Below are 26,764 nucleotides of genomic sequence, written 5' to 3'. Positions count from 1 at the left end.
ATAGTTATAAAGTTGGGTTGAAAGTTTGATATTTTGCTTACTCGTATTGCCATAATCTTCCCTCTTCGAACAGGATTTGCAGCATCCCAGAAAATGTATACTGTTGGGCTTCATTTTCATTTGTCTCTATGTATGTTTTGATTCTTTCTCATTTATTAGTTGATACATTCATTGTTCAGTAATATGTTATTTAGCCTCCAAGTATGTGTGCTCTTTCCAGATTTTCTTGTGATTGATTCCCAGTTTCATACCAATGTGTTCAGAAAAGTCACATGATGTGATTTCAGTCTTTTTGAATTTATTGAGACTTGTTTTATGCCCTAAGATGTGATCTCTTCTGCAGAATGCTCTATGTGTTCTTGCAAAGAATATGTAATCAGCTGTTTCAGATAGAGTGTTCTGACTATATCTGTTAGGTCTTTGGGGCTATCATGTCAATCAGAGATCCTTTCCTTATTGATTTTCTGTGTGGAGGATCAATCCATTGATGTTTTATGGGGTGTTAAAATCCCCAATTATTAATATTATATTCCTGTCAATTTATTCTTTAATGTCTACTAAAGTTCTGTGTATTTACATTTTCCATGTTAAACGTGTAATTACAATTCTTATATCCTCCTCTTTTATTGTTCCCTTTATTATTCATTATGTACTGGCATTCTTTGTCTCCTATTATGTATTTTTAAATTTTAATTTCTGTTAGTTAACATACAGTGTTGTTAGTTTCAGGTGTACAATATAGTAGTTCAACAATTGGATAAATCACCTGATGTTCATCATAAGTGTGTCCTCCTTAATCCTTATTACCTATTTAACTCATCCCTCCACACACCCCCTCTCTGGTAACTATAAGTGTGTTCTCTGTAGTAAAAAGTTTGTTTCTCAGGATGTCTCTCTCTTTTATTTCCCTTTGTTCATTTTTTTTTCTTGGCGCCCAGTGCAGGGCTTGAGCTCATGACTCTGAGATCAAGACCAGAGCTGAGATCAGGAGTCCAACATTTAACTAGCTGAGCCACCCAGGCCTCCCTGTTTTGTTTCTTTAATTCCACGTATAGTGAAATTATGTGGCATTTGTTTTTCTTTGACTGACTTGTTTGCTTAACATTATACTCCATGTCATTGTAAATGATAAGATTTCATTCTTTTTGATGGGTTAATAATATTCCAATTGAATGTACATACCACTCTTCTTTATCCATTCGTCAGTCAAGGTACACTTGGATCTTTCCAGATAGCGCATAAGTGGGTTATTTAAATCCCCTACTATTATTGTATTATCAATGAGTTCCTTTATGTTGATAATTTATTGTTTTATATATTAATGTGTTTTTATATATTAACATGCCACATTGAAGGTATAAATTATTGCAATTGTTAGATATTCTTGTTGGATAGACTCCTTTACTTTGATATATGGTACCCTTCTTCATCCTTATTAAAGTCTTTGATTTAAAATCTAGTTTGTCTGATAGAAATATGGTTACTCCAGCTTTCTTTTGACTTTAATTTGTGTGAAAAAATATTTCTCCACTTCCTAATGTTCAATCTGCAGGTGTCTTTACATCTGAAATGAGTCTCTTGTAGGCAGATATAGATAGATATTGTTGCTGTTGTTTTATCCATTCTGACAACCTGCGTCTTTTGGTTGGAGCCTTTAGTCCATTTACATTCAAAGTAATTATTGATAGAAATGTATATGTATTGTCATTGTATTGCTTGTTTTCTCCTTTTTGGACATCTTTTTTCTGATCCTTTCTTGTCTCTGTCCCTTTTCATCTCAACTTTGCCCTCAGAGTCCACTTTAATATTTCTTGCAGGGCTGGTTTAGGGGTCACAGTCTCCTTTAACTTCTGTTTTTCTTGGAAACTCTTTATATTTCCTTCTATTCTGAATGACAGCCTTGTTGGCTAGAGTATTATGGCTGCAAATTTCTCCAATTCAGCACATTGAAATTATCATGATATTTTCTTCTGGCCTGCAACATTTCTGTTGAAAAATCTCCTGCTACCCTTATGGGTTCTCTCTTGCATGTTAATGACTTCAAAAGAAGTCACAAAAACAAAAGTCTTGCTGCTTTAAAATTTTTTTATCACTGAGGAGGAGGTAAGATGGTGGAGGAGTAGGAGACCCTAATTTCTTCTAGTTCCTGGAATTCAGCTAGATAGCTATCAAATCATTCTGAATATCTGCAAAATTCACTGGAGATCTGAAAAAGGAATTGCTGCAATTCTACAAATAGAAAAGTGACCACTTTTTGCAAGGTAGAATCAGAGACGTGAATCCAAAGCAATATACTGAGAGAGAAACCTCAGAGGGGAGGGAGCTGGCTTAAGGTGGCTACTGGAAAATAATATAAGCAGAAGAGTACAAACTCATACTTTTAGAAGTCTGCCTCTATAAGGGACGTCCCTGCCTGAAAGGTGCTCAGGTGGTGAAGTACGGTGGAATACAAGGTAGGAAAGTGTTGACTTAGAATCCCTGGGGTCACAAAAAGAATGAGGGTGCCTGAGTACAGAAGAGTTCCCACAGTGGAACGGGGAGGCTGACTATAAACAGTGAGTCCAGGCACCAGCTTTCTTCTCCGTGTTGCCATAAACCACTAACCGCTGCATGGTCCTGTGACTGCCCTCCAGGCTAGGGGCCAGCAAAAGGCAGAAGCACAGCAAGAGCCCCACTCCCCCAGCTGCCCTGGGAAGAATGGTGTGGGTCTGCAGTGCAGGAGCTGTAAAGTTTGGAGACTCAAAATAGGGTCCCATGCCTGATGTAAAAACACTCAGTCACAGGCTGGGTGAACATAGAATTTGGAAGGAAACCAGGGAGACAATAGTGATTGACTACTTTTCTTTGAAGACTTATTGAAGAGTGGGGACATGAACTTTCAACTCCAGGGCTAGAGATGAGGGTGCCACAATTTTCATCATCCCCTCACCAATTAGTGTGGAAAGCCTTTAGGGAGCAAAACAGCACCATTGAGTGCAATTCAGAGTTGCTTACACTGAGCCTGACCCCCTGGCAAGGGGGAACAATTCCACCCAGGCAGGGACACCTGAGCATTAGCACAACAGCTTGCTCACCCAGAAGACCAGCAGAAACATCCAGCTAATGCCAGGTTTACTAACCAGAGAGAACTGCAAAACTTCAGCTCTTGGGATAAACAATATATAGAATTCATGGTTTTCTTTATTATTTTGTAGTCTCTCCATTTTATTTTTTTTCAGCTCTTTTCTTATTTTATCAATTATTTTTGGGGATACTTTTTTAATTTTAAATTTTATATGTATGTTATATATATATTACTTTTGGTTTCCTTTCATTGTATTTTATTTTATTTTTGTATTTATATAAACTTTACATTCTTTCCTATTTTAGGGTCTAGTTTCTTCTAACAGAGCAAACATGCCCAGGATCTACTTTATTGTTATGTTCTATTTTATTTCTTGTTTGATTCTTTTCTCATTATTTTTTTGGTTTCTGTTTTCCTCTGATTTGTTTTGTTTGTAATCTTCTGGTGTTGTTTTTGCTATTTTTGTATTTTTCTCTCTCCTTATCTTCTCTGGACATACTGATAAGAGGGAGAAACTCATCCCAAAAGAAAGAACAGGAAGCAGTACTCACTGCCAAAGATTTAATTAATATGGATATAAGTAAGATATTGGAACTAGAATTCAAAACAATGATTATAAACATACTAGCTGGGCTTGAAAAAAAATAGAAGACACAGGAAAATCCCTTACAGGAGAAAAAAAAAAAACTAAAATCTAATCAGGTCCAAATTAAAAAGGCTATTACTAAATGCAGTAATAAATGGAGGCTCTAACTTCTAGGATGACAGAGGCAGGAGAGAGGTCAGTGATATAGAAGACAAAATGATGGAGAATAAAGAAGCTGAGAAAAAGAGAGAAACAATGACTGGATCATGAAGGGAGGTTTGGAGAGATCAGTGATATCATAAAGTGAAACATTATTAGAGTAATAGGGATCACATAGAAAGAGGAAAGAGAGTGAGAGAGAAGGGCTGAAGGCTTATTTGAACAAATTATAGGTGAGAACTTCCCTAATGTGGGGAAGGTTACAGGCATTCAAGTCCAGGAGGCACAGAGACTCCCCCTCAAAATCAATAAAAATATTTCAATACCTCAGTACTGGTGAGGATTGCAAATTTCAGAGACAAAGAGAAAATCCTGAAAGAAGCTCAGGACAAGAGATCCTTAACCTACAAGGGTAGACACATATGGCCAGCAGCAAACCTGTCTACAGAGCCCTGGTAGGCCAGAGAGGACTGGCATAATATGTTCAAGGTGCTAAGTGAGAAAAATGTGCAGCCAAGAGTACTTTATCCAGAATTTATTGGTTTTTTTAGAATAGAAGGAGAGATAAAGAGTTTCCAGGTCAAACATAAACTAAAAGAACTTGTGATCACTAAACCAGCCCAGCAAGAAATATTACAGGGGATCCTTTGAGCAAAAAGAGAGCCCAAAAGTAACATAGACCAGAAAGGAATAGAGACAATCTAAAGAAACAGTGACTTAACAGGTAATAAATACAATGGCATTAAATTCATATCTTTCAATAATTACTCTGAATATAAATGGGCTAAATGCTCAAATAGAAAGGCACAGGATATCAGACTGTGGGGGGGGGGAAACACAAGACCCATAGATTTTCTGTCTCCAGAAGACTTATTTGGGACCCAAAGATACCTCCAAATTGAAAGTGAAGAGATGGAGAAACATTTATCATGCTAATGGACATTAAAAGAAAGCTGGAGTAGCAATCCTTATGTCAGACAAACAAGATTTGAAACCAAAGACTGTAATAAGAAATGAAGGACACTATATCATAATAAACGGCTCTGTACAGCAAGAATATCTAATAGGTGTATGCCCTTAACTTGGAAGCAGCCAGTTATATAAAGCCATTAATAACAAAATTAAAGAAACACATTCATAATAGTACAGGATTACTGGACTTTAACACCTTACTCATAACAATGGACAGATTATCTAAGCAATAGATCAACAAGGAAACATGGGCCTCAAAAGACACACTGGACCAGATGGACTTCACAGATATATTCAGAACATTCCATCCCAAAGCAACAGAATACACATTCTTCTCTAGTGCCCATGGAACATTCTCCAGAATAGTTCACATCCTGCGTCACAAGTCAGGTCTCGGCAGGTACCAAAGATTAGGTTATTACCTGCATATTTTCAGGCCACGATGTTTTAAAACTTAAAGTCAGTCACAAGAGAAAATTTTGAAGGAACACAAATACATGGATGTTAAAGAGTATCCTATAAGGAATGAATGGGTCAACCAGGAAATTAAAGAAGAATTTTAAAAATTCATGGAAACAAATGGAAATGAAAGCACAACAGTTCAGAACCTTTGGGTTGCAGCAAAAGCAGTCCTAAGAGGAAAGTATATAGTAATACAGGCCTTTCTAAAAAAACAAGAAAGGTCTCAAATACACAACCTAACCCTACACCTAAAGGAGCTGGAGAAAGAACAGCAAGTAAAGCCTAAATCCAGCAGGAAAGAGAAATAATAAAGACCAGGGCAGAAATTAATGATATAGAAATCAAGAAATAGTAAATAGGTGAATGAAACCAGGAGATGGTTCTTTGAAACAGTTAATAAGATCAATAAAACCCTAGCCAGACTTATCATAAAGAAAAAATGAAGGACCCAAATAAATAAAATCATGAATGAAAGAGGAGAGATCGCAACTAATAACTAAGAAATACAAACAATTATAAGGGAATATTCTGAGCAATTATATGTCTACAGATTAGGCAATCTGGGAGAAATGGATGCATTTCTAGAAATATATAAACTACCAAAACTGAAACAGGAAGAAATAGAAAAACTGAACGGACACATAACCAGCAAAGACATTGAAACCATTGCACTACTGGGTATTTATCCAAAGGATACAAACATAGTGATATGAAGGGCACCTGCACCCCAATGTTCATAGCAGCAATGTCCACAATAGCCAAACTATGGAAGGAGCCCAGATGTCTATCTACAGATGGATGGATAAAGAAGATGTGGTATATATGTACAATGGAATATTACTTAGCATTTAAAAGAATGAAATCTTGGTATTTACAATGACATGGATGGAACTGGAGGGTATTATGCTAAGTGAAATAAGTCAGTCAGAGAAAGAATTCTATGGTTTCACTCATATGTGAAATTTAAGAAACAGAACAGGATCTTAGGGAAAGGGAGGTAAAAATAAAATAAGATGAAATCAGAGAGGAAGACAAACCATGGGAGATTGTTAACTCTAGGAAACAAACAAGGTTGCTGGACAGAAGGTGGGTGATGGGGTAACTTGGTGAAATTTTGGAAATTCATTTAGAATATGTCCTGGTGTTAATTTGGTTTTGTTGGTTTTGGTGGGAGTTCTCTGTGCCGCCTGGATTTGGATGTCTGTTTCTTTTCCCAGATTAGGGAAGATTTCAGCCAGAAAGTGTTTAATTAAATTTTTTTGCACGACTTTCTTTTCTTCATCAGGGACTCTCCAATATGAACATTGTTATATTTGAGGTAGTCACTGAGTTGCCAAAGTCTGTTCTCATTTGCATAATTCTTTGTCTTTCATTCTGCTTGATTACTTTGCATTGCTCTATTTTCTCAGTCACTAATTCATTCCTTTTCTTCTTCCATCTTGCTGTTTATCCCATCATGTTTGTTTCTAATTTTAGTTTTTGTGCCCTTAATCTGTGTTACTCCTTATCTCTGTGTTAAGGGTCTCACTCATGTCTTCCTATTTTCTCAAGCCTTGTGAGTATCCTTATAATCCTTGCTTTAAATTCTGTATCAGGTATATTACTTGTATCTCTTTCACTTAGGTTTCTGGCCGTGACCTTGTCCAGTTCTTCCATTTTTTACATTTTTCTCTGGTCCCTCATTTTGTCTGCCTCTCTGTGTCTGTTTGTGTGCTTTAAGAAAGTCATCTGTATCTTCTCTTAAAGGCAGAGTCTTTATGAGAAGAGATCCTGGAGTGCCCTGCATGTAGTGTCCCCTGCTCCCTAGAACCTAACACTTCAGGGGAGTATCCTTTGTGTGTTGTGACATCTTGCTATTGTGTCTGAGTTAATTTTCCTTTCTGTGCCATTGTCTGCACTGATTCTCTGCCTGTTTCTCAGGCTGTATTTGCCCTCTGTGGTGTTAGACCAAGGAAGGCAAGATCTCATGGGGCATGCCCATGGGAAACTTGGGAGTGGATGGTGGTGTTAGCAAAATTTGTACTGAGCCTCTGGTCATTTGCAGGATCTCCTGAAGCACTGCAGGGTCTTGGGGCTGTGTACCATTGTGGCCAGGGGTGGGAAACTGGGCACTGGTACACAATGGTGGCTGTGGGTGGTTCTGATGGCAGTGTGGGGGTGTGGCTGGGTATGACACATGATGGTAGCTGGGGCTGTAAAGCTGGGTGAGACACAGGAGGGTGGCTGGGGGCACACACCTGTGCACCACTTGGCACATACATGGCTTGTGTTGGCAGTTGTGCACTCAGCAGATGGTCAGGCTGCCCATGTGACTTTAACAAAATTTACCCTGAGCTCAGGGCTTAGGGTAGCATGCTTGGAGTATGCAATTCCCCAGGAAAACTCCTGCATGTAGCACTGTTAACAGGTTAGGTAGCAGGTGTCTCCTGCGGGTATCTCTGTGTCTGTGCTGCAAAGTGGGGTGGAAAAAGGGGCTGCCAGTTCCCTTGTTTTTGAAGTCCCCAGCACATTCTAAAATCAGTTGACCAGATCTGTCCCATTTGCCCACGACTTTGTGTAAATTGCCATTTGTATGCTGTCTCTCCATGCAGGGTCTGTCTACTTAAGGGCAGTGACCTTATCTATCATTTGCTCTCCCAACTTGCCCAGTGCTGAGTCAGCTGACCTCCAAATCTCCAGGCTCCAAGGCCCACTTGTTATATAAACTAATGGAATTTAACCCCTCCGGCGTTTAAAGCCAAATATCATGGGATTAGTATTCCCGTGTGAGCATCCTGGTGTGAGGATTTCTCTGCCCTCTCCACTTATGGTTCTCTCTTTCCTGCACCCCCTTTCTGACCTCCCTAACCATTCAGATGCAGCTTCTTCTCTGTATTTAGTGGTGGACTTTGTTCTGTCTGTCTTCACATTGCTGTCTGGTTTATGGACTTGGATGTGGATGATATCCAGTTGTAAACATAGGACAGGGTGAGCTCAGGGTCATCCTACTCTGCCATCTTCCCAGGCTCCTCCCTTGAACAGGTTTTTGATGGAGTCTTTAGGTTTTTCTATATGTAAGATCAGGTAATATACTAAAATGACAGTTTTGCTTCTTTCTTTCTTATCTGGTTGTGTTTTTTTTATTTGTCTTGACTAATTGCTCTGGCTATGTCTACACCACCTACTACATTGAAAGGTGGTGAGTGTGGACACCCTTGTCTTGTTCCTGAACATAGAGGAATTTAGAGAAATTTCTACTGTCAAATATTAGCTCTGGCTTTGTTCTATATGGCCTTAATTGTTGAGGATTCTTATCAAGATAGGATGTATTTACTATGTCAAATGCTTTTGAATCTACTGAAATGATCATATATGTATTTCATCTGTCATTCTGATAGTGTGGCATTTCACATTTATTGATTTCATATATGGAACCATCTTGAATTCCAGGAATAAATCCTATTGGTCATGGTGAATGATCCTTTATATGTGTTGTTGAATTCAGTTTGCTAGTATTTTGTTGAGCAATTTAACATAGATATTCAGTAGGGAAATTGGTCCATATATTTAATAATGACGTGTTACATGTATATTTATTTATATAATATTTTAAAAATATATTTGTATATTTTTCTCTTATTGCTTTTAAAATTATCTCCTTTGACTTTAGACAGTTGTATTTTAATAAACAAGTGTTTATGTTATTTATATTAATATTTTACATTATTACTTGGAGGACATCTTTTTGGATTAAAATATGGATTATACATCAGCTTCGTGAATTTAGGTATCCAAATATCTCCAAGGGTTTGAGAAGTTCTCAGCCATTACTTCTTTAATTATGCTTTCTGCCCTTTCTCTGTATCTTCTGGGACTTCATTGCATTGATGAGCAGATTGTTTCTCTTAATGGTGTCCAATATGGGCCTTTTAAATTTATTTTTGTTTGTTTCTCTTCTGACTGGACTATTTTAAATGATCTATCTTCACTGATTCTTCTTAGTCCAGGCTACTGTTGAACCTCTTTATAGAACTTTTTTATCAGTAATTACATTCTTCAGCTCCAAAATTTGATTCTTTTAAAATATGTTTAGCTATTTGTTGAGCTCATTTTATTCTTGTTTTTCTGATTTGTTAAATTATTCATTTGTATTCTCTTATAGTACTAAGAACATATTTAGAATAAATATTTTGAATTATTTGCCAGGTAATTAATATATCTTTGGAATATGCTAATGGAAATTTACTGCATTCCTTTGATGGTCTCATGTTCCTTTATTATTTGGGATTCTGATAGCTTTGCATATTTGTTTGTACACTTGAGGAAGCAGCCACCTCTTTCAGGCCTAATGGAGAGGTTACAGTAGGAAAAGATCTTCATCTATGGGTGGGGACACACTAGACTGTGCTATGACCTTGGCTGTCATAGTATTACCATGCACAGTGGCTCCAGCTGTGGAAGTGTATGATGTCTCATTGGCTAAAGCTGATGTCCACAGTTGGTAAGCACTGGGTTTCAGTGGCTACAAGAACCATTTGGGTACATTGGCTAGAGACCAGATCAGGTAGTTTGGGTGCCAGGGACTGTATTATGTATTCCACTGTGGCAGCCAGTCATAGGCGTTTGTACTACACAGTTTTCAGTGTATATGCAGTGTCCAGTTTCAGACCCACACATAGGATGGGATGGGGGGCACTGTCCAAGGCCAGTAAGGGCCTTCAAGAAAAGCATGTTCGCCAGTAGCTGTGGGAACTGGGCTGTCAGTGTGCTCTCATATGGCAGCCCTCCCTCTCTTTCCCTGGGCATGCATGCAGCAGTGAAGGTTCATAACGGGTGTCAGGTAGGCAGCACAAAGTTACCCAGGAGGAGTGTCTAGCCCTGATTGCAGGTATGGTTGTGGGGTCTGCTTGGGGTGGTCTAAGTTGGCAGCAGGGGCCTAGGCTTGCTGCTATATAGTTTCTGGACTTTTGTAAGGACAAAGAGAGAGAGCAGGGAAGGACTTAGACATAGCTAGAGTCAGTGAATACCAATAGTCCTGGAGATGAAGGTGCCTGAATATAAGAGATCTGAAGCAGCTGTGATGCTTATTGGCTGAGAAAACTACAGAAGAGATCTTTGTGAATTGCATATATCCTAGTTCATGTGTGCTAATAATAGCACCTCGTTTTCTTCCTTCAATTATATGCCAAAATTGCTGTTTTACAATTACTATTTTTTCAAACTTTGTATTATCCTTTCCTATGTTGCTGCCTCACTTTTTTTTTTTTATTTCATCTTGAAGCACTCCCTTTAGCATTACTTATATATATCAGTTCTAATGGTAATTTACTTCCTCAACTTCTTTTCATCTCTTTCGGTTTTAAGTGACAGTTTTGTTGGATATGTTTTTTTTTTCCTTTCATGAATTTGAATGTATCATCCATCCCACATTCTTCTGGCCTGAAATTTTGCTGAGAAAAACCCTTTATTATTTTAGGGAAGTTTTCTTGTAAGACAAACTGATCTCTTCTTGCTACATTTGGGATTGCCACCTGTCTTGTCTTTGATTTCTGGCTGATTGGTTATAATGTGCCTTATCTTGGTCTGGGTCTATTTAGATACTAGTTTGTTAGTTATATGAGTTTGTACATCAGTTTCTTTACAGGTTTAGATACTTTCAGTCATTATTTCTTTAAACAAGCTTTCTGTCCCTCGCTCTGCTTCTGGGGTTTCTGTACTACATACATTTTTAGGTGCGACAGAGTCTCATGAGTCTCCTATGCTGTCTTCAGATCTTTTTTTTTTTTGCCTCTGACTCAGTGATTTCAAAGATCTTGTCTTCAAGTTTGCTGATTTTCTTTTTTTCTTTATAAGTTTGTTTTTGAACCACTGTAAGGAATTTTTCAATTCAGTTATTAAATTTTTGAATTTGAGACTTTCTGCTTAGTTCATTTTTATAGTTTCTCTCTGGTGATGTTCTCATTTTGTTCATGCATTATTTTTCTGATTTTGTTTAGTTTTTACCCATTTTAACTCACTGAGAATGTTTACATCACTTCTTGTAAATTATTTGTTACACAGTTTTTCAATTTGTGTTCTTTTTTGTTGATTTCTTGAGTTTTGTTTTGTTCATTTGATTGGGTCATGATTCTTGTTTTTGGGCTGTCTTTTAAATCTTTTGTTGACATTTGCTCATTTGAAAACCAGCTACCACTCAGTCTTTATGGACTGCCTTTGTTCAAAAGAAGACCTTCACCTGTTAGCCCAGCCAGTGATTCTACAACTTCTCAAACTTCTTTTATTTTGTTTTATTTTTTATTTTTTTAAGATTTTGTCAGAGAGAGAGAGCACAGGGAGGGCGAGTGGCAGGCAGGGGAAGAGGAAGATTCCCCACTAAGCAAGGAGCCCAATGGGGACTGGATCCCAGGACCATGGGATCATGACCTGAGCCAAAGGCAGATACTTCACTGACTGAGCCACCCACGTGTCCCTCAAACTTCTTTTAGGCAAGTGTCTTCTCTAAGCTTATGTGTGTGCTCACAGCTATTTCAAATATATTCTAAACATGTTCCCTTTTATTACTCTTAGGATACTGAAATTTCCTGCTCCCCCTGGAGTATGTCTGCAAAATTGCCAGTTTAATGTCCTGCGGTGTTTGCCTATTTTCAGTACCTTCCAAACTGTACTTTGAAATTGACAAGTGTTTTCAGTGCTCCAATTCAGATGAAACATACACTACTCCCTCATGTCGCCTCCAGAAAGCACCCAGAATATAAGATTCATGGTTTACTTTGTTGTTTCTGTCCCACAGGAGAAACTCTTATAGTTAGTTTCTTCCTAGTTGCATCATGGTATGTTGGCTCTAGCCAACAGAGGCATGATGAGTTTGCAAAGTGTCATCAATTTTCCTATCCCTTTTCCTGGACTGTCTTCATTTTCCATTGACTTGTGTGTTATAGCTTCTCTGCTGAACTCCGTAGTTCTTACAAAGGTATTTTGACTTGTATATTGTTATGTCTCTGTGTCTGTGAGAAGTTGGAGGCCTGAAACATCATCATCTGCCATCTTTCTAATGTCACTCTCTAACTTTAATCTTTTGTATTTTATTGGGACTTGATTTCTGCCCTAACGTATGCTCTATTCTGGAGAATATTCCAGGCCATCGAGAAAATCTGTATTCTGATGTTTGATGAGTAGTCTATGTACATCTTTTGGTCTTGGTTTATTGCATTTTTTTTTTTATTTCTTGTGTGTATGTTCTATTTCTTTATTAATCTTTTATCTAATTGTTCTATACATTATTGAGAACAGAGTATTGAAGGCTCCTTTGTAATTTTAAGATCAATCTATTTTGTGGCTCTTAGTTATACATATGCTTTTACTTTTGTATATTTTTGATGGACTTACCTGTTTATCAATATGTAATGTGTTTTTGCTGTTAAGGATTTTTAATGTAAACTCTATTCTATGGGATGTAGTATAGTCATCCAAGTTTTCCTTTATTATCAGCATGCAGTATATTTTTCCATTTTTTTCCCATTTTCCCCCCATGTCTCTTTAAAGTGGGTGGATAACTTTTTCAATGCATTTTATCAATCTCTGCAGTCTATTAGGGAGTTCATTATATTTACATGTAAATTAATTCCTAAAATATTAAGGAATTGTGCCTATTGGATGTGTGCTTTCTGTACATTTTGTGTCTTTTTTCAGTTTCTCCTTTACTGTTTGTTTTGTATTTGATTTTTGTCATGAAATGTTTTGAATCCTTTCTCACTACCCTTTTTCTACATTTTTATTTTCCTAAGTGTAGTACCTTAAATTTACAAAGTCTCATTCAGCTTAACAGCAACTGAAGTCTGATATTACACAAAAATTTTACTTCATAGTTCTCCATTCCATCTCTATGAGGTTGCCGCAAATGTTATCTTCAGGGGTGCCTCAGCCAGTTAAGTGTACCCCTCTTGATCTTGGCTCAGGTCATGATCTTAGAGTCATAAGTTTGAGCCCTGCATTGGGCTCCTTGCTTTGTGTGGAGCCTACTTAAAAAATGTTATCTTCATATATTGTGTAGCCAATAACATATATACATATATAAAATATGTAATAATTTCATATAAATTTATGCATTTATAATTTATGGTATTTAAATATTTAAAATTTATAATATATTTATAAACTTTTATAAATATGTAAACATATAAATATGTAAAATAGACAAATTATAATATAAAATACATGTGTATATATACATATGTATATAATATAATATGACATAATATGGGTAAAATATACATATTTATGTATGTATGTTATCTGTAACATATCTAATGTATCTGTATATATACTAATGTATGATAGGTACAGTTTTGTGTATGTATATGTGTATATACATGCTTTATTATATGTGCAATATATAATATACATATGCATATACAAATAATATACATTGCACCTATAATATAAACATGTACACATATGTACATTATATGTGCAATTATGTATATATGTAACATTTAATATGGTATATATTGCTTTTGTCAATGAATCATATAGGAAATAGAGAACTTCCAAACCAAAAATATAAAACTGCTGGGTTTATATTATAGTTATCTATATAAATATAATATAAAATATATCCTTTATCAATGTTCTTTATTTCTTCTTAGAGCTTTGATTTACTGTCTGGTAAGCTTTCCTATAGGATAGAGGTAATTGAATCATCATTTTTTGTCTTAATGTCACCTTCATTTTTGAAATAATGTTTTGGTGAATACAGATTTTGTATTTGAGCTTTTTTCCATTTTAGCACTTTGTATATATATTGTCTTACTGTCCTTCCTTTCTGAAGATACCCCTAATTTTATTGAGAGTCTCTTTTATGGACAAATCACTTGCATCTAGCTGTCTTCAAGATTCTAACTTTACGGGTGCCTGGGTGGCTCAGTCCGTTAAGCATCTGCCTTCGGCTCAGGCCATGATCCCAGGATCCTGGGATCCAGCCCCGCTGGATCGGGCTCCCCTCTCGGCGGGAGGCCTGTTTCTCCCTATCCCACTCCTCCTGCTTGTGTTCCCTCTCTCGCTGTCTCTCTCTCTGTCAAGTAAATAAATAAAATCTTTAAAAAAAATAAGATTCTAACTTTATCTTTGTTTTTAGACAGTTTTATTATAATGTGCCCTGATGTAGAACTGTTAGAATTTAATCTACTTGGAGTTCATTGAGCTTCTTGTACGTGTAGATTATTGTCTGTCATTTAATATAGTATATCAAATATTATTTCTTCCCATTATATTTCTTCCACTATCTCAGAAATTCATGAACTGTATGTTGGCACAATTGCTCACATCCCAACATATTGTAGTTTCTGCTTATTCTTCTTTATTGTTTTTCTGCCCTTCAGATTGGATACTTTTATTTGACCTGTTTTTATGAGCATATATAAGATAGTTGATTTAAAGTCATTTTTTAGTAAGTTTAACATTTATACTCCTTCACAGGCAGTTTCTGTTAATTTCTCTTTTTCTTATGAATTGCCATATCTCCATACTTCTTTTGTGTGTTTTGTGGCTTTTGTTAAAAACTGGCCATTCTGCCTATTTTAACAAAAACTGTTCTTTTTTTGTGTGATCTCTGAAGTATCTATACATTTAGCTTAGACTAACTGTAGCCATTTTACATTTTTATTAATAAAGGACAACTCTGGAAAGCAGATATTTTCTCTATCTAGCATTTGTTGTTGTTGCTTGTGAGCTGAAGTTGCTCACTTGTTTTGGAACTTTTTCCAACTATTCTCTCAATGTATTTCCTCTTGTGTGTGGTAATAAAGTCTCCTTTGCTGAAACTCTTGGAATTAGAAAAATAAACACACACACACACACACACACACACACACACACACACACAGAAGGAAATAAAGAAAAACAAATTTCTGTTGATATTTTAAATTGGTTCTGTATTGGGTCATTTTTTAAATTTATTTTTTATTATTATGTTATGTTATGTTAATCACCGTATGTTACATCATTAGTTTTTGATGTAGTGTTCCATGATTCATTGTTTGCATATAACACCCAGTGCTCCATGTAGAACATGCCCTCCTTAATACCCATCACCAGGCTAACCCATCCCCCCACCTCCCTCCCCTCCAGAACCCTCAGTTTGTTTCTCAGAGTCCATAGTCTCTCATGGTTTGTCTTGTGTTGGGTCATTTTTTTTTACTCTTAGGTATGTACAATGCTGCCTTGCTGTTGTTTTCACTGAGCCCAAATTTAAATAGGTGATAACTTAAAGTTTTGACACATTTTTTCTAACACGCTTCTTGACTTGGGCCTACAAGTAGCTTTCATGGGCCTACTACATTCCCTACTTTCTGTGCTTTTCAAATTTCTTATTCCTGATAATTGTACCCTATGGCTTCTCCTCCCAGTCTGTTGACTTGTTTTTATTTATTTATTTATTTATTTATTTATTATTTATTTATTTATTTATTTGTTTATTTATTTATTTATTTATTTATTTATTTATTTACTTATTTTGCTCCAATTGTTATTTGTGTTTTAGGTGGGAAAAGCTTATTTATTTGTCTTTGAATGTTTTGGGGAACCTTGTGTAGATGCTCTGCACTGATTCAGTTACTCTGGAAAACCAAATTCAGTCCAAACAGAGTTTCTTGAGAACCAGGTACTCACATTGGGAGCATAAACTATCATGCACAAACAAGATCCACTTGCACAGGAAAGCGGGTAGAATTTGAGTGAAAATACTGCATATTTATATTTATGTTGCCTTTTTACTTGTTAAGTGTTCACTTGATTTATGAGAACCTTCAACTATCTCTCAGAATTTTGGCAAGACAGATTCTGACACTTATATAAAGTTTCTCAGAGTTTATTTCAGGGAGGTGGACTCCTAAGAGTTCCCTGCCTTTGGTAGTCTCTGATGTACCTATAATTGTTTGTTCTAAAATGTTTTACAGAATGTGGGACTGCTTTCACTAATAAACTTCAAGGAATGTTTAAAGACATGGAGCTTTCCAAAGATATCATGATTCAGTTAAAACAGGTATTTCTAATCCAAAAGAGTTTTGTTTTTAATGTAAAGTGTTTAAATGGTTTGGTTCTTTTCAGTTTATACTTAAGAAACATATTAAATCATATTTATTTTTATATTTTTATTTAAATTCATTTTAGTTAACATATACTGTATTATCAATTTCAGAGGTAGAGGTCTGTGATTCATCAGTTGCATATAACACCCAGTGCTCATTCCATCATGTGCCATCCTTAATGTCTATCATCCAGTAACCCCATCCCCCACCCACCTCCCCTCCAGCAATACTCAGTTTTTTCCTAGAGTTAACAGTCTCTTGTGGTTTTACTCATATATGGAATTTAAGAAACAAAACAGATGAACATAGGGGAAGGGAAGAAAAAATAAGATAAAAACAGAGAGGAAGGGAAACTAACAAAGCAAAACACATTTAAATTATGACTCCAACTTTGTGTTTTTTGAAAGGAAATTCAGTGACACTTAGCCTTCCCACTGCATATTTAAAGAACTATACAACATATTTTGAATAACTATTTTTAATTTATTTTCTAGTCTTACTTGGCTTTCCATTTCTTTCCTACATATAATTTAGTTAAGTTCTTTTGTCAGTGTGTGCGTATCTTTTTCATAACTTTCCTCAGATCCTTTTTGATGTAAGATGGATTATTTAAAATATGCAATGGAAAGTTAATTCTAACTAATTAATTTAGGCAGCCAGCCTCCATGTTCTTAGTTCTTAAGAACATTTTATTAGAATACAAATGTCCATTTCATTTTCAAGATAGGTTATTATTTTCAATGAGAAATTTATCATTAATATTATTTTTAGTAATGAGTTTCTGTTATAGAGTTATAACCATGTAAGCGTTTTAAAATTCTCATTATTTCATTGCATCCTTATATTTTTGCAGTATATGAAGAACCAAAATATAGCAGGAAACATTGATTTAACTGTGAATATTCTGACAACAAGTTTTTGGCCAGCCTACATCCCTAAGGAGATCCAGTTACCCCCAGAGGTAAGAAATTCACTGTTTTAAGACTATAATAATACATGCTAAACAGATTGGTTTTAATGTGACCTTTTAAGTTATTATGTCATGCTTCATACTAATGTAAATGGCACCTTAATGTTACCCATTTTGAAAGGTAGTTATTCAGGTTTTAGAATGGAGGGGAATCAGATTAAATAATTCAGTGTTCAAGTAATTCAGTTGTTTAAATAGTTTTATTATGTAGTCAGATGTAGATTTTGAATCTATCAGCCTGTCTTCCTTTTGCTTTTAGGCTGTGCATTTACTGGTATTGGCTTATATTTTTCTTTTTTTTTAAGATTTTATTTATTTATTTGACAGAGAGAGTGAGCACAAGTAGGCAGAGGGAGAAGCAGGCTCCTGCGGAGCAGGGAGCCCGATGTGGAGTTCGATCTCAGGACCCTGAGATCATGACCTGAGTTGAAGGCAGCCGCTTAATTGACTGAGCCACCCAGGCGCCCCTGGTTTACATTTTTCTTACTGTGTTTGAATATAAACTATTTATTCATGTATCACATAATTATATGATGGAAAAAGTCATCAACGTATCATTGTTCTACTCATTGCTCCTCTTAGTAATCATGGAAACTTGTCTCCAGGTGCCACCCATTTTTAGCTTGCAGCTTTGGTTTTAGCTTTCTTTTCTCTGCTAAATCAATTACCCATCATCTATTTGTTGTCCCTCTAATAGTGGCAACTCAGTTGCTATTTTCTTTACTTTTTTTCTCCATGTATTTAATTTTTGTAATTATATTGCCATCTTGATGGGTTTCCTCAGGAGCATATGTAAATTACTGAAAGCACCATATTGAAGTAGAAGAAAAATGAAAATAGTTTGTCTTCTTGTTTCAGAACTCCATTTTTGTCACCCAGTCTTTTCGTCACAGAAGTCCATTACATAGTCCTGTGCATGGTGGTGATACATAATTTTAAATGTAAGAGTCTAGGGCTGCAACTATGACTTTATTCACATATAGTTTATCAATAATGTTTCTTTACTTCCTTCCATCAGATGGAAAGACTTCAGGAAAACTTCAAAAATTTCTACTTACGCAAACACAGTGGCCGGAAACTTCAGTGGCAGTCAACTCTTGGACACTGTGTTCTTAAAGCTGAATTTAAAAAGGCAAGTGGATGATTTTTAAGCATTTACTTTAACTTTTAAATTATAACAATTTTACCTTGATAAAGAATATTTTTAATATATGCCTCTTTATGAAGAAAGCTCATTTATTTAATGATGGAGTGTTTGAATTTTGAATATGTTGATATATGAATCATTTTTTTATAAATCAATTTTTAAAACATTACTTCCAGTTGTCTACATTTGGATATCTGTGATACCAAATGACAGCCTTTGCTCTCTGACGTCTCAAAAATCAGTATCAGTCATCATCACAGCCCTGGCCATTTACCACCCTGGCCTCACAAGGCTGATGGAACCATGCACTGAGTTTACTCACTGCAGTGTGAAATTGAGCCATGACTTAGTTGCATGAAGTGTTTACATTGAAGGTATCTCTCAAAATTAAAGAAAAAAAAAAAAAAGACCAGCACCAAATCTCCTTCAATTGTATGGAATAGAGTAATACATTAACATTCTGATGCAGTGACATAAATGAAGTGAATAGGAAGAATGTAGGCTTCCAGAGATCACTTCTTGATACCTACGACTTAGGGAACTAGTTGGGACAAAATAGACAATGAACTGCCTGTGTGTCCAGTGTGATTCATTGCCTGAACTTCTGAAATAATGACAAAGGAGTTGACTGGCTCTCTCTTCTTATCCAGTACCTTTAACAGTTATCCTGGTGGTAGATTGAAAATTGCGCCCCTGAGATAATCAACTTTCTGTTCTCTGGAACTATAACATTTCTTTATATGAAAAAGGTATTTGCCATACCAATACTCCTTATCAGAGAGGCTCAGGAAACTTACACAAACCCATACTCATAATCCCTCTTTCACCCTCCTCCCCATCACCACACACACACACACACACGCACGCACACACACACACACATATGACCTCACTGATATGAGGAATTCTTAATCTCAGGAAACAAACTGAGGGTTGCTGGAGTGGTGGGGGGTGGGAGGAATGGGGTGGCTGGGTGATAGATATTGGGGAGGGTATGTGCTATGGTGAACACTGTGAAGTGTGTAAGACTGTTGAATCACAGATCTGTACCTCTGAAGCAAATAATACATTATATGTTAAAAAAAAAAAAAGAAGAAGAAGAAGAAGAAGATAGCAGGAGGGAAAGAGTGAAGAGGAGGAGATCAGAGGGGTAGCCAAACCATGAAAGACTATGGACTCTGAGAAACAAACTGAGGGTTCTAGAGAGGAGGGGGTGGGGGATGGGTTAGCCTGGTGATGGGTATTAAATAGGGCATGTACTGAATGGAGCACTGGGTGTTATATGCAAACAATGAATCATGGATCACCACATCAAAAACTAATGATATAATGTATCATGATTAACATAACAATAAAATTTTTTAAAAAAGGTGGAACCGGAGGCTAGAAGATAAACCCTCTGCAGAGTACATACTGCCCTACCAGGTCTTGATTCTTACCTAGTGATACTCATGTGAATTTCTGACCTTCAGAACTGTGAGAGAATATACATTTGTGTCACTTTAAGCCACTGTTTGTAGTAAGTTGTTATAGCAGCCACAAGAAGTTAAACATCTATCTTCCAAAGCACTTTACTTATGACACCTTTTGTCTTTTCTTAGAAGTCACAAGCATAGACAATCCATACATATGTCCAACATGTTTCTCTCAGTTTTCAGAGAGGCTGAATCTTTTCCTTAAGTGTATAAATTGAATATGGTGGCTCAGTCATCAAAGTATTAAGGGATGAGAAAACAGGCTCTGATTTTAATTCTGCCTCTGCCAGTTTTTCCCTAAACTGGCCTGACCAAAGGGTAATAACTAATATTTGACCTGAGCAGGAAAAATAAAAATATGTTTACATTCCAGAAGTGATAACAGTCAGATGCTTAAGGTTCTCAGGGTAATGTGAGATTCTCTTGATCTCCCAAAGTAAAGTTGGAGCCAGATGTTGTAAATCCTCAGGTTCCATCTAAATATTTAATGTTATTGAATGATGAATAGTCATAACTAATTTTTTCATGTATATGTAGGAATGTGTTATTATGCTTGACTTTTTCACACAAGAATAACTCAGTTTATGCCTATGAGAACAAGTCAGAAAGAACAGAGATATGATTAAAAATGACAAATTTAATCATACTCCTTTTACTTCAGAAGCCTGAAATGAATAAAGAAGTTTGTATCCAGCCATGCTGTTTCTGTGTTGATGCAAACATACACTTTTTTTACTAATTTTTCTAATTTTACTAATATTGGAGATTACTAATGTTCATGTTGCACTTCTTTTTATGCACCCTTGGATTCATCATGAGCATGCTAATTAATATAGGAAGATATGATTTTTAATTACTCTCTTGTGATTCTTAATATTTTTTTATTATGTTATGTTAGTCACCATACAGTACCTCATTAGTTTTTGATGTGGTGTTCCATGATTCATTGTTTGCATATAAGGTAGCCGCTCAAGTGACTGACCCACTCAGTGCCCTTTTTCTTAATACGTCAAATTTCTTCACGTGGGCAAAAAAACAAAAAAATCAAAAACAAAAAACCCTATTAGTGGATAGTAAGTAACATTTGTAGTGCAATTAGAAAGGGAATCAAGAAAGATGTAATATTTTCCTGAGTATTTTACATGCTAATACCAGATTGAGTTGGACAGGAACAGTCTTCTTGCTGCTTGGACTTGTATGTTTTTGCTTTTAAGTTTTGAGAAAGCATCATATTTTCAAAACAGGTTTTCTTTTCATTAAAATGATTCCAAAATAAATTACACATACATTGTCTTTGAACCAGCAGTGTAAGATTCATAGCAAAATTGAACAGAAACTAGTCTCCTGATCTACAGTATCCCACCAAAATGGCACATTTATTACAGTTGATAATATTACATTGACCCATCATTATCTTCCAAAATCCATACATTACATTAGTATTCAAGGTTGCTGTGTTGCACTTTAAGGGTTTGGACAAAGTATTGTGATATGTATTATGCTGAATAGTTTCAAGGCCATAAAAATCCTATGTTCCACCTGAATTCCACATGTATTTTACTTCAAAATTTTGCAAATACATTTTCAGAAGAGTTACTTTTCTCCCAGTAAAAATTTAAATACTTTTTTTAATCTAGCAAATTACACATAATAGATTCTTCACTAGGGAAATACATTTCATCATTGTGCAGCATTTTTCATCATATTCTCATTTGAATATATACATATATTCTATATAGAATATATTAGAATATATACATATATAATATAATATAATGTAATATAATATAATATAATATAATAATATAATATAATATTAAATCAGCTCCCCTTAATTACTTTGTAAGTTCATGTAATCTTAACCAAATTTGAGAACTATATTAGGGAGTAAACCTTTAATGTTCTTCTAAGTTCAACTGAAAGAAAGAATATGAGTAATACACCATAAGACTCTTTTTTTTAATTTTTTATTCTTATGTTAATCACCATACATCATTAGTTTGTGATATAGTATTCCATGATTCATTGTTTGTGCATAACACCCAGTGCTCCACACAGAACGTGCCCTCTTTAATACCCATCACCAGGCTAACCCATCCCCCCAACCCCTTCCCTCTAGAACCCTCAGTTTGTTTTTCAGAGTCCATCGTCTCTCATGGTTCCTCTCCCCCTCCGACTTACTCCCCTTCATTCTTCCCTTCCTGCTATCTTCTTCTTTTTTTTTTTTCTTAACATATATTCATTATTTGTTTCAGAGGTACAAATCTGTGATTCAACAGTCTTGCACAAGTCACAGCGCTCACCATAGCACATACCCTCATACACCGTAAGATTCTAAAAGCAATATGAAGAATAGAAGTTCTAGAGCCTATTTTTCATACACCTTGTAATATAGTAAACAACATTTATTTTGTATAGAAATTTCCTACAGAAATTTTCATTGCAGTATATCATTGTTAGTTTAATGACTTTTTTCCCCAGAACTTTTCTCAAGCTACCTTTTTACAACATTTTGATTTGGGTTTATAAGATGAAATCAAGTTATGAATGTCACTGAGTATGCTTTTCTTTTTAAATAGGATTAAAAGATGAGAAATTAGAAGCTGTGACCAGGGAGCCATATATGATGGGAGAATAGAGAAACAAGAATAGAGAAAATGAAGTGTTTGAAATATTTATCAAAGAATAGTTTAATAAAAACATTTAGAACTGAATGTGGTTTATACATTGCAAAAGACTTCCTGTGGGAATTTAATTGAAAAAGATAAAATAGACCCCGGCAAAATATATCATCATGAAATCTTAGATAAGGAAGAGAAACACAAAATTTTAAAGCCTTAAGAGAGTGAGAAACTAAAACTCATAGATATGTGATGGGAGGCTGTAAGGTGTCAGATTGCCCTGTAGCAGCACTACAAACTTGAAGATGATTAAAGTGTCTTCAGGAGCCTAAGGGAAAATGATTTCCAGGTGCAATTTATGTGCTAAGAAAATAATAATAATTATTATTTCATATATATATGTGTGTATGTATTTGTGTGTATATAAAAATAATAATAATTATTATTATATATGTGTGTGTATTTGTGTGTATATATATTCATATATATATATAATTGTCACATAGGACACACAAAAATCATACAAATATAATTCCCATTTACTGTCTCCCTGGAAACTTTAGGAAATCTGCTGCATCAACATGAGTGAGTAAACCATAACATGTCACAATACAGGAATTGACATCAACTTGAGAAGAGTTGAAGGGAATCCTTAGCAGATGTTCAGGGTGTGTTAGAGATGTTGCCTTATAAAAGATGAAATAAATTCAGTTTACTGTAGAGAACATGTAAATACTTTTTTGCATGGTTAGACTTTTTGAACAAATTTCATTAAGAAAAGGTCAAAGAACAAGGCAATGCCTGTGTACATAGTAATGTATTATCTCTGTAGAGGCATGTTTTATGTTTCAGAAGCAGGGATTTAGTCTGGGAATACTGTGATGTTCCAAAATTTTAAGGTTACGGTTACTGATTCTTATTGTTCACCTGAATACAATTATCAATTAATTTTCATTGGAAAGTAATTCTTTGATTTCTTGATGTAGGGTAAAAGATGTTGTGTATATAAGTTACCAGATTCATAGTTTCTGGGTTCCATATTCATGCACAGACCCCAGTACTTTGTTCAGTTCTATCCTAGAATGAGCAAGTGTAGGAATAAAAGGAAACTAGTACAGTTTTTGCTGGAATTAATAATTAATATATCCCTCTCCCTGGAAATCTCTTATCTGCATTGAAGATAATATGAATAATTATAGGCATTAAAAAGGTATGACTATATTCTGCTCTTTTTGAATTTTTTTTGAAAGGAAATAACATCTTTCTTGTAAACTTGATGATGCATATGTACATGGAAAAAAAAACAATAAAAACACAGAAAAAAATACAGGAACAGAAATTTAATCAATATTTAACAGTGAATGCAAATTATAAAGTCATAATCAGTTATAATATTGATAACATCACAATATCTGTTATTTTTCAGTGATATAGTTTATTTTCTCATTTTCTATAGATATTTAGTTAGCTGCATAATTTTGTATTTCTAATTTCATTATTTTCATAGAGGGTGGTCTCCAAATTGTTTAAGATTCAGATGCCACAAAAGCTGAATCCACTCCTATTGATGGACCAAAGTCTAAACTCCATAGAAAAACATTAGAGGGAAGGCGAGAATTGTAGAATAGGGAATGGAGGAGACTGAGGTAACTGATAAGAAGTAGAGAGCTTAAATTTGGAGGAATGGAGATATCTGAGTTTGAAGTGAAAGAAAAGAAAATTGGTGGGAAATAAATGGAGAAAATCAAAATATGATAAGCTAGCAGTTGAAACCATGGAGTTAAGATTATATTCTAACATCTGCTGTTGAGTTAAATGTTGGCTGTAGGCTTGTCATTTCATTATGTTGAGGTATGTTACTTTTCTAACCACTTTGAGAGTTTTTGTCATGAATTCATGTTAGCTATTTTCAAGTGCGTTTTCTGCAACCATTGAGATCATGTGATTTGTATCTTTCATTCTGTTAATGTGATATATCACATTGATTGATTTGCATTTGTTGACTCATCTTTGTATCAAGGGATGAATCCCATTTCATTGTGGTAGAAGATCTTTTTAAGGTTCTGTTAAATTCAGCTACCTAGCATTTAGCTGAGGATTTATGCACATATATACAAGGGCTATTGGTGTTTTCTTGTACTGGTATTATGAGTGTAATAATGCTGGCCTACTAAATTGAGTCTAGTAGTATTTCCTCATCTTCAGTTCTTTTGAAGAGTTTGAGAAGAGTTGGTATTCTTCTTTAAATGGTTTTCCCCCTGTGTAGTTACTATGTTCTGGGTTTTTCTTCATAGAAAGATTCTTGATTATATGTTCAGTCTCCTTGCTACTAATTGCTGCATTCAAGTTTTTTCTTTCTTTATGTTTCTGTGAGGGTAAGTTGTATATTTTTAGAAATTCAGTTATTTCTTCTAGGTCATCTAATGTTTTGGTGTATAATTGTTTATAGTAGTCTCATGATTCTTTAATTTCTGTAGTTTCTATTGCAGTGTCATATCTTTCATTTATAATTTTATTTGTGTCCTTTCTCTTTCTTGATTGGGCTGTGTAAAGGTCTGTCAACTTCATCTTTTCAAAGGGCCAAATTTTAGTGTTGTTAATGTTTTTTTTTCATATTATTTTTCATGTATTTCTGCTCTGATATCAGTTATTTCCTCCTGTTAACTTGAGCTTAGTTTGTTTTGTTTTTCTAGTTCCTTCTGGTGTAAAATTAGGTTAATTTGAGATAATACTTCTTTCTTAATGTAGATATTTATTGCCATTAAAATGTTCCCTCTAACCACTGCTTTTGCTATACTCCATCAGTTTTGTTATGTTTATTTCCACTATCATATTTTTCAAGTAATTAATAATATTTTTTTAATCTTCTTTGATTCATTAGTTATTCAGGATTGTGTCATTTGGTTTCCATGTATTTGTGAATTTCCCTTCTGTTACTAATTTCTAATTTCATACCATCGTGGTCAGAAAAGAGACTTGATATAATTTCTGTCATCCTGTATTTTTAAATTATTATATGACATATATGATCATATATGATCTCTGTGTACTTCAGTCTATAGTATTTTTCAGATCTATGTCCTAACTGATTTTGTATCTGGATGAAAGGTCTGTTTTTGAAAATGGTGTATGAAAGTCCTTAACTATTATCTTGTCACTGCTTATTTCTCCTGCTAGTTCTGTTAGTATCTGATTTATATAGTTAGGTGCTCCTAACTAAATGTTGACTTCATCTGTGTTTAAAATTGCTGTATTTTTGTTAGATTGGCCCTTCATCATATAATCACCTTGTCTCTGTCCATTTTTGGCCTTAAGTTTATTTTGTAATTAGACAAAATTGCTTTATTTTGGTTACTATTTACTTGAGATATCTTTTTTCCATTTTTTCATTCTTGTCTACATGTACCCTGAAAGGTAAAATACATTTTTGGTATGCACCATTTCATTGGACCTTATTTTTTTCTCTTTTTGTCACTATATAGGTCTTTTTGATTTATGTTTAAAGTAGTTTTCAATTGATACGGCAATAATAAGCCATTGTATTTCTGTATGTTTTGAAGATCTTTCATTCCCTGCTTCCCTTCTTATATGTCCTTTGTGATTTGATACATTCTACTAGTGGTATATTTTGATTCCTAACCAGGTTTTGTCTATCTATTACATATTTTTCCTTGGTGTAGTTACTGTGAGGTGTATAAAAAAACTCTTTATGTTTATAACAGCCTATTTTATTTTATTTTTTATAACATCCTATTTTAAACTGATATCATGATATTATATAGTGATTTTATACTTTAGGTGTCTCTCATATTTAGATTATTAATAGTTAAAATTTTTGTATGTATTTAATAACATTATTCTAGCTATGGTTATTTTTAATATTCATGTTTTTGAACTTTTAAATTAGAATTTTATTTTATTTTTAAAGATTTTATTTGTTTATTTGTCAGAGAGAGAGACAGTACAAGTAAGCAAAGCAGCAGGCAGAGGAGGGGGGAAGAAGCAGACTTCCCGCTGAGCAGAGAGCCCAATGAGCTTGATCCCAGGACCCTGGTATCATCAGCAGAGTCCAAGGCAGACACTAACCAGACTGAGCCACCCCTTAAATTAGAATTTTAAATTATGCACCATCATTACAATATTAGAGGATTTTCTTTGGCAAAGCATTTTCTTTTCAGGTGCATTTCATAAATTCATATCTTTGTATGATATTAATTAGCATGTTTTATTTCAGATTCAACATTA

The 26,764-nt window shown here is 34.9% G+C and overlaps 1 protein-coding gene across 5 annotated transcripts in view; it reads left to right on the top strand.

The window, feature by feature from the left end:
* The window catches only part of LOC118356612 (cullin-4B-like), a 156,308-nt gene that overhangs the window by 73,818 nt on the left and 55,726 nt on the right, over positions 1–26,764 (top strand). For all 5 annotated transcript variants that reach the window (XM_035725878.1, XM_035725879.1, XM_035725877.1 and 2 more), the window contains 3 exons: positions 16,175–16,260; positions 17,160–17,267; positions 18,295–18,408. In XM_035725878.1, the coding sequence (XP_035581771.1) occupies positions 16,175–16,260; positions 17,160–17,267; positions 18,295–18,408 (308 nt within the window). The remainder of the gene's footprint in view (positions 1–16,174; positions 16,261–17,159; positions 17,268–18,294; positions 18,409–26,764) is intronic.

Source organism: Zalophus californianus, chromosome Y, assembly GCF_009762305.2.
Source record: "Zalophus californianus isolate mZalCal1 chromosome Y, mZalCal1.pri.v2, whole genome shotgun sequence".
In the NCBI taxonomy this organism is placed as follows: Eukaryota; Metazoa; Chordata; class Mammalia; order Carnivora; family Otariidae; genus Zalophus; species Zalophus californianus.
The sequence above is the reverse complement of the archived record's forward strand: the minus strand, read 5'-3'. Positions and strand labels throughout refer to the sequence as shown.